We start from the raw sequence: 9,639 nt of genomic DNA on the forward strand, positions 1-9,639 counted from the left end.
GCTACCGGTCAGACAGATGAAACCGGCGGAGCGCAACTACCCTGTCCACGACAAGGTGCTCCTTGCGATGCGCTACGCTCTGATCAAGTTCAGAGTGTATTTGTTGGGTGAGAATACCTTCGCGGTGAGCACCGACCATGCATCGCTGAGGACAGCGACGAAGAGGCCTCATCTTTCCCAGCGGGTGGCACGTTAACTTTCATTCTTCTCTGATTACAACTTCGTGGTCCATTACAAGCCCGGTAAGAACAACATTATCGCCGACGCGTTATATTTGCGTCCCGACTACGACCCACGCGGTGCATTGGGGCGGCAAGCTTCGCTTGATGTAGACGAGTGTGCCACGAGCGAGGCGTCAGGAGTCAGCCGGACGAGCGTCTCCCCGGTAATGCCACTTCGCGACGAAATCCGAGCTGCTTACGAGCATAACTCGACGTACTCCAGTATCCTGGAGCATCTTCGTTCTCTCAGCGCCGACACACTGGGATCTCTTTCTCACTCTGTACGAAACCATATTCCCGGATATCGTCTTGAGGATGAGCTGCTGACGTACAACTTCGACAACTTCGATGCTCCACGTTTCTTTGTCCCACGCCAACATCGACAAGTGCGTTTTCGCGTGACCAGAGATTAAAGTTCTCGGTTGCTTCGTAAACAACGTAGGCGTTCGGGCTGACCCAGGCAAGGTCAAGGCCATAGCAGCATGGCCGACACCCCGATCCCAGAAGGATCTTCGAAAGTGGTTGGGCTTGGCCAACTACCTTCACAAGTACAGCGCAGGGTACGCGGGCTTCGCTAAGCCCTTGTCAAGCCTCCTTCAGAAGGACGTCGACTGGCGCTGGGAGCAGGAGCACCAGGATGCTTTTGACAGCATCAAGGCCAGTCTCCAAGAGGCCCCTGTCCTGGCCCTGCCGAACGAGACGAAGCCGTTTAGCGTCGTCTGCGATGCCTCCGATTACGCCATCGGATGTGCATTGCTGCAGGCCGACACGGCTGGACACGAACGATCCATCTCGTTCCAGTCCAGGCAGCTCAAAGCCGCCGAGCGGAACTACTCTGTCCACGAGAAGGAGCTCCTGGTAATGAAATATGCCCTTGTGAAGTTTCGTGTTCACCTTCTGGGCTCTAGGCCCTTTGTGATCTACACAGACCACGCGTCCTTGAGGACGGCTACTAACTCGCCTCACCTCTCCTAAAGTATGGCGATGTGGCTGTCCTTCTTCGCGGAATACAACTTCCGCGTCGAATACAAGCCGGGCATGCTCAACGTGCTTGCGGGCGCCCTTTCTCGGCGTCCTGACTATGAGCTGGCCCACATCACACGGGTGACAACGGATCTATATGATCCGATACGCATGACGTATCGGGACGATGAGGCTGTCGCGCCTATCGTCAAGTTCCTCACGGCAGGAACGAGCGCGAAGTCCGACTGGCTTTCATCGCGACAGCGCTCCCGGCTCCACTGATTTGAGTTGAAGGATGGCCTCCTGTATTACCGGGTGAAGCCCAATGAACCTCCACGGGTGGTCGTACCCAGCGATGAGGATCTGAAGTTCGATATCCTGACGCGCAGACCCACCTTGGCCCAGCTCCTCAAAGCGAGGGCGGGCCACAGACGTCGACGAAGGCGTCGGAGCAGGCGCCCAAGCCTCGGTCTGGACGGCAAAGCTGCGGTCAAGACCGTACGCCGGAGGGGCTCCGTACGAACGGACCCCGGAGCCATACGCCGAGTACGCTGAGTACGCACCATACGCGTACGTCTGGAAGTGTGCCGCAGGCGGCTCCGGACGTGGCAACAGAGCCTCGATCCGTCGGATCAGGCGAAAGGCCTCGTCCAGATCGGACGAAGAGGCCCGGCGATCCACCCGCAGATGCAGGCTCGCGACCTCTCGCTCCAACAGGTCCAGGCGGCCCGCAAGGCAAGCGAGCTCGCCCTGATTCACGGCCTGGGCGGCAGCATCACCGCCAGACCCAAGGCCAAGTGCAATCTCAAGCACGAGGACACGTTGACGGAGGAGGTCAACCTCGGGGCCCTGTGTCGGACCCGCAGCCGGAGCACTCGGACGAGAGTGGCGTTCGGGAGGCGCCGAGTACTCGTACTCGTACGAGGGCACCTCCGCCCCTGCTTGACCGGAATGGAGACGTCCACTTCCACGTGGAGCGGATCCTCCAGGAGCAACGGCGTCGCGGTAAGCGACAGCTCCTTGTGAAGGGGAGGGGTTATGCCCCCTCCGAGAACTCGTGGGAGCCGATTGAGCGGCTTCTGATTGACAGCCCGAAGGCTGTCGCAATCTGGGAACAAAAGCGGCGGCAGCTTCATAAGTAGTCCGAAGCTTCTTGCCCGAACGGGGTACGGACGTTGAATACACTCCGTACCCGCGCTCATCGTGAGCGCTGGAAGCCGCACGCTTCAGGATGTACCTTGGCAGCGTGCGCTTGCAGACTAAGTGGGCAAACCGAACACGAAGATCTCGCAGGTCCAGGATGCGGGACAGCAGCTGATCTTCATGGAGTTCCCGTAACTTCGTGGGTGAGTACTTAAGAGACTCCACTCATGCCCAGAACATGTCCTCACAGGAACTCCAGGTGGGACAGTTCTCGGGCAGAACCCAGGGGTATCCCCACAGAGGATAGAGACCACCCCGGGTATCGGGCTTCTTACGACAAGTCGTGAAGTCTATAAGGGGAATGCGGTGTGGCGCGAGAAGCACACACCGAGCATCCTCTAAGTTGTAAACGAACAACTGTTCCTTCTGAACAAGGTCACGTTTGTAAATGCCCCTAGAAGTGGTTCCGCCCACAAGACCACGAGGAGCGACGAGAAGCTCTAGGAAGAGGTCAGCCCCAGAGCTCTCCTCGGGAGGCCAATACCCTCTTGAGCTGATGGCAGCTCCCTGGCTGACGGGTGCCACCACCGAACCCCCACGCACACGCTGGGCAGCTTGAAAATCCTCCTGCTGCTGGTCGAGGTCATTCGTGACCTCCCGGGGCTCAGAGTTAGCACCCTCCTTCTCCTCTTATTCCTCCTTCTCCTCCGCTTCATCCGAGGCGTCGAAGAGGCCCCGATGAGAGTGCCGAGTCTCCTTCTCCTCGCGGAATGGAGACTTAGAAGTTGTACGCTTCTTAAAGGGCTTGGCGCCTTTGGCTTTAGAGGCCTTAGCGCGCGCAAGACCCTCGGCAAGCGAGAGACGTTTGCGAGGTTTCTCTTCCTCATCGCTAGTAGCTTTGGGAGTGCCCTTAGCCTTGACGGCCGGACACTCAGAGCGCACAGACGTCCTGGGACTGTGATCACCTTGATCACTAGCGAGCGACTGGACGCTGTCATCCTTGTGCTCGCTGGGCACTGGGCTGTGCCCTCCCGCAGAGCCCGCAGGAGCATCGTGCGTGTTTATGGACTCGGCTTCGTCCTCACTGCCAGAGTCGAACTCACGTTCTACAACTCGAGGGTTCGGACGATTGTCTGGAGAGGCTGAGGGCGACGGGCTGCGGCGCTTGCTGGTTCGCTTGCCCACAACCTTGTCGCCCGATCAACCGATCGCCTCGGAGGCCACCTGAGTAGCCTCCTTAAGTGCCGAGCCTTTGCCGAGAGGCTTACTGCTCTTGGCTTGTGCCTTTCCGGTAGCAGCCTTGGAGCGTGTCTTCGCACCGATCTTAGCAGTGCCACGAGGCATGGTTAACGGTCGAAGTGGAAGACCTGGAAGAAGAGCGCACAGGCTGCTGCTCGAGGCTCTAACTGTGAAGTGAGCCTCCGCCGCGCTCGCGCGGCCAAGTCGATGGTTTTGGACTTTGAGAATGAAGGTTTGTGACGAACACCTCTTCATTCTGATTGGTCGGTAAACCGGTCCTAAGTGGGGGAGATGTAACGGGATACGTAGTCCTAAGTGTACCCTGGTTACATGAAGTGTGACGTATCACACTTCAGAAGTATGACACATCATACTTCGGGGTAGTTTGGGCTAAAGTACCAAGGTCGTCCAAAGCCCACCATTGGTTGATGACATTGCATTTCTAAAGGTGACTTATAGTTTGTATTAAACCCAAGCTTTATCTACCTATAAATATACTCAGTTTACATTCTACCTTAATTAGGTCACTTCGCTCTCTTTTGAATAGAGAGGGGACCTGTGAACTGCCGTTCACGGAGAGTTTGTATACTCTCGAAGGCTAACTTCCTCTAGCTCAAGGTGCTGTGTGACCCCGTCACAGGACTGCTATTGCTTATGGCCTTTGACTACGCTACTGCTAGGACTATGGCGGCAACGTGGATGCGCGTGTGTGATCGCGTCGACTTCCAAGTCCGTCGCCGAGATCAAGTGGGAGTGTGAGCTGTGAACTTACCAGCGTGTCGAGCGCCGTTGCATTGCAGTCTATCACTGTCCGGTGCCCCCGTCTACGAGCCACCGTCTACATCCAAGGACACTTATGCGCCTGGCAGTGCAGCTTGCGGCTGCACTACAACCGGCTACACTGAGTACACATGCGTGCAATGGCGAAGGACTATACCAAGGACTGTTTGCACAAGGACATCGTTGGCTGTGCGCTGCCAAGATGGTGTACTCGACGAGAGTGCATTTATCTAGAGTTTAATATTTGCTATTTGTATACTAATCTACCTTTTGCGGAACAGCGGTGTTCTGGCGGAGGCTGCTCCCCACTTTGCGTTTTGACGCCTGGAGAGCAGCCTCCCCAGATACCGCAGTCCTGTCGCGGCCTTTTGCCCGGCACTTACGTGTTTACGCATTTTCCCTGATTACTTCTCTAAAGTTGACACTTAAGTGTATTTACATTTAAATGGCTCCTACTCTATGAAGCGATCGACACATGGAGATCAATCTCCCCGTGACGAACCCTAAGTCACCACTGGAATCGTAGCAACCATACTCCAATCGCCCAGCTTACAAATGGCGAGCACGAAGATCGGCAAGAGGATCTTGCTGAGGCACACGAGGCACGAAGCTGACAACCTCATTAATCGTGGCTTTCACCTCAGGTGTGATCTTGTCCACGAAGTCCAAGGCCTTCAGGTTTTCCTCAAGTTGCGAAGGGCGACTGGCACCAAGAAGTACAGTGGACACGTTCTCGTTCGAGACGCACCACGCAAGCGCTAGTTGTGCGAGCGAGCAGCCCAGTTCTTGGGCAATGGGTTTCAAGTTTCCAGCCATCTCGATCTTTTTCGTAAACATCTCCATTCGAACGGGAGGACCAGCTTTGAGATCCGTCGTTAGGCGAGAACCCTTCGATGCGGCGCTGTATTTGCCCGTCAGCGCCCCAGAGCAAAGCGGGGACCACACTGTGAGCCCCAGTTTGTATTTCTTGTACAGGTCCAGATATTCGAACTCGACCTTGTTGCGCTCCATGATGTTGTACTCTGGTTGCTCCACAATGGGGCGGATGAGTCCCAATCGGTCCGCAATCTCGCACGCCTCTTGGATGTCAGAGGCGAGCCACTCGCTGGTGCCCCAGTAAAAAGCCCAACCTTGTTCGATCACGAAGTTCATGGCTCGGACGGTCTCCTCGATCGGGGTGAGGGCATCAGCACGGTGACAGAAAACAACATCGACGTAGTCCAGCTGCATTCTCCCCAGCGAAGCCTTCAAGCCTTCCACGATGTGTTTGCGACACAACCCTTGCGCGTTTGGACTGCATTGGTCCCACGCGATGGTCCCAGCGAACAGTTTGGCAGTCCCGACCAGGTCTTCGCGACTCCAGACACCCTCTTCGATTCCCTTTGTGATGGCTCCCCCCATGTTGGATGATCACGTTATTTTTTTTCCTTTTACAGAATGATTGCTGAACAGTCGATACATTTAAGGACCTCGAAATTATGAGTCGGGTATTACTGTAATATCACAATCCTCTCTAACGATGAGAATTACGATTTAAGCCTTAAAAAGCCGTGTCACACAGCTTCGCTTCATCGAGACAGCTGTTGTTAATTACGAAAAAGGCACTCGTAGCTTGAAGATCCTCCGTGACTCCAGTCGGTCTGCTGGAGTCTAAGGTGTTACTTGGCTCCTGGATGAATACAACGACTGTAGACGGAGGACAGGAAGCAGTTCAAGCTGCATCTGATATTTTTTTTCTTATTCCGGTTTTGTAGTGCACAGTAAAGTGTAAGAATGAGCCCATTGGTAATTGGTAAATACGGAAATGAGTTAAAAACACAAATTTAAGACACTGATTTAAGGCCTTAGTAACCGACTTCGCTTACAGGTGACGCCCACGCAGCAACGAGAGGTGATCCATCTCGGACACCGTCGGCACGAACTTGACAACTTCGTCAATCTTGGCCTTGATCTCGGGCGTGATCTTGTCGACAAAGTCCAGCGCCTTCAAGTTTTCCTCCAGCTGCGATGGTCGACTAGCGCCAACGAGAACCGTCGACGCGTGTTCATTGGCCACAGCCCACGCCATGGACATCTGAGCGAGAGAGCAGCCGAGCTCCTTGGCAATCGGCTTCAGTTTGTCCGCCATCTCCACGCGCTCCGCGAATCCCGCAGCAAAGGGACTCCCCTCCTTAAACATCGGAGACGTGTAACGCGATCCCTCCGGCTTGCCGTCACTGTACTTACCCGTCAGGGTGCCAAACGCCAGCGGCGACCACGTCGTGAGCCCCAGCTTGTACTTCTTGTACAAGTCCAGATACTCGTACTCCACCTTGCTGCGCACAAAGATGTTGTACTGAGCTTGTTCTACAATGGGGCGGATCATGCCCAGACGGTCTGCGATCTCACAGGCCTCGCGGATGTCCGAGGCCAGCCACTCGCTAGTGCCCCAGTAGAAGGCCCAGCCCTGGTTGATGACAAAGTTCATGGCTCGCACCGTCTCCTCAATGGGCGTGTAAGGCTCGGGGCGGTGCGAGAAAATGACGTCCACGTACTCAAGATCGAGACGTTTAAGTGAAGCCTTGATCCCCTCAACGATGTGTTTGCGGCTGTTGCCCTGGTCGTTGGGGCCGGCATCCGTGAACCCCTTGGAGCCATTGAAGATCTTGGTGGAGATCACGAGGTCCTCGCGACTCCAGAGCGCTTCGGAGATGCCCTTCTTGATGGCACCACCGAGCAGTTCCTCGGCCTGGCCGTTGCCGTAGATCTCAGCTGTATCGTAGAAGTTGACACCGTGCTGGTAAGCGATCTTGACCATTTCATACCACCCGTCGACAGTGTACTTGTCGTTGTAGTCCATCCAAGAGCCCAGCGACAGCTTGGAGACCAGGAGACCAGAGTTGCCCAGGAACCGGTGGGTCATCTTGGTGGGAGTAGAGTTAGAAGCCATGGTTCGGTTGAGGAAGACGGAGGGGGTTGTGGCTGACGAGGCCAAAGTGAAAGTGAGCTGAAGATACTTTGACACAACGGGCACTTATGGAAGGAAAGTTGTGCAATGCACAACTAATGCACAATGTGCATTACTTAAACATCCTATTTTTGTCATTTTTCAGCGTAATCACTTGCTGATGGCGTCGCTTTGAGATGAGTCAATTCGATCGAAAGGTAAAGCAATCATAACTTTTGATTGCTTTACCTTTTGCATTTTGATTACGAGGGCTTAGCTGAAGGAACGATCGTGGTTCTTACGTGCGTCATTAATAGTGTAGACCACTAGCCGAGCGCCGCCGCTACGCGGCGATAGTTAAAGTTTTATTCAAGTTGTTTGCCTTCCCGCCTCCGCTTCGCTTTGGGTAGATAATTATTCCAAAAACTATGAGTCCCTATGTGCCTAAATCGACTTCTTTAATCTCATAAATCTGGGTTTAGTTTAGATCATTCGCTACAAAATGCTGAGTTCCCAGTAAGCCGTGCAATTACTACTACAAAAACCTAAGCCCCTAGCATCATACTTACAATGTAAAAAAAGATTATTCTACAAGTAGTAGTGATCTTGACACAGTATCTTTATTATTGTTGGCTATCACTGTCAGAATTACCTGCACTTCAAATAGCATGTCTACAAACGCCAAACAATATATTTAGCTTTGCGTCGTGCTCGATATCACGGGCCATTTCTGAGCCGCTATGAAACTTAGCTCACATCAGCGCAAACGATAGTAATGGCCTGTCCAGCTTGCACTATTTGTTTCCTGCTTGTACTGCCTATTTCAGCTGGTAAGTAACTAAAGATTGTTCACTTCCCATGTCAAACTCAATGAAAGCTAAACAATATTGAAATTGTACTATTTTTAATATATGTAGCGTTCATTTTGTGCTGATTCAGAATTAGAACTCGAATCTGGCCAGTTATGATTGAAGCATTTGGATATTATGTCGCAAGACGCCTTGCTGCTGCTGCTGTTGACGGTAGTGTTTTCTATTTGATAACTTACCGATGATTCCAGGATTATTGGACGTCATTTAGGCTCCAAGTTTACTAATGTTTCTTTATGGGGTCTACTTAACCAACTATAATTCACACCTCTCGTGTTTTGTTGTTGTCTTGCCCCTCCTTTTAAAATTGTATCCTACGCCTCTGTCGACGACACGTCCGCCAGTTAAGTAGTATCGGATTTTGCTGTCTTAACCCCCCCAACGCGAGAGCCTGTATTAGACACGTTTCCCGAAAATGCTTATCCTGTATTAGACACGATAAGGATTTCTGACGTCTTTTTGTATGTGCGTTTACAAATTTTAAGTCAAAGGGGGGTAGGTTTTTTTGTTTTTATCACATGTATCTTACACTCAGATCAACTGAGATCTGCAAGATCTTGATTTTCTAAAAATAAGAAGCCACAGGTAGAAGTGTGCGCCACACAATTATATCAAAAATTGGAGGTGCATTTGCGCGCCACTTGTTTGCCACTCATTCTAGAATCTCCCCCCGTTGGCAAACAATGGCCTTTCAAGCGTGCTGGCGAGAGCTGAGAAGAGAAGGATGGTCGTCAAAGAGACCCCAGGGCCTATCGGTGGACTTCACGTACATTATGCCTGGTCAAACTACGAAGGGCGTCCGCGGGAAAGATTTCTTCGTGGGTGAAAAAGAGTTGATGGCCTTTTTGGATCAGCTGGATCGCGGTACGTATGATTATGCTTAGTGGGGATTTTTTAGTCTAACGACTTGTGCTTGCATAGCGGAGCTTCGACAGCAGAGCTCTAAAAGGCCTGTACCAAATCCACAAGTCAGTACTGCGTGTGATCCTCCAGCCCAGAGTCGAGGGGAGATTGAAACAGGTATGAATTGCTATCCTGTATTAGATGCAATATCAACTGATTGTATCGTGTATCATACAGCCGTCGCTACATCCAGCACCCCTGTACGAGATGCAACTGAGTACAACGACTCAGGACCGCCAGGTAGCCCAACTGAGTTACCAGATAAAGCGATTTGTACAAGTAATGAAGGTATGATGCTCTCGTGTATAATAAACGCTTTAGAAGTCTAATCTTATTGTGTCTTGTACAGGTTTAACGGCCCCTACCAGCTCGCAAGAGTGCAGTGTTGGTGGTGATGCTCTGATTGCAACATCAACCCACATCTCGCCCGCATCGGGTGAAGACGGTGGGCTACTATTTTGTTGATGTGAAACTGAGGTATACACTAATGCGTGTTTTGGTTTGTGCCTCAGAGATACCACTTGCTCAGCGAACCTTAGAGTATGACCTGTTTGGAGATGACGATAGCAGCGAAGAAGACGTTGTTGAGAGTGAC

The 9,639-nt window shown here is 52.5% G+C and overlaps 1 protein-coding gene across 1 annotated transcript; it reads right to left on the reverse strand.

The window, feature by feature from the left end:
- Positions 1-6,207: 6,207 nt before the first annotated feature.
- Positions 6,208-7,313, reverse strand: PITG_11638 (voltage-gated potassium channel subunit beta, putative; the record flags this gene model as incomplete). The annotated part of the gene is made up of 1 exon (XM_002901135.1): positions 6,208-7,313. The coding sequence occupies one exon, from the start codon at positions 7,273-7,275 to the stop codon at positions 6,208-6,210; it is 1,068 nt and encodes a 355-aa protein (XP_002901181.1).
- Positions 7,314-9,639: the final 2,326 nt, after the last annotated feature.

The sequence above is a fragment of the Phytophthora infestans genome, genomic scaffold, assembly GCF_000142945.1.
Source record: "Phytophthora infestans T30-4 supercont1.22 genomic scaffold, whole genome shotgun sequence".
Lineage (NCBI taxonomy): Eukaryota > Oomycota > Peronosporomycetes > Peronosporales > Peronosporaceae > Phytophthora > Phytophthora infestans.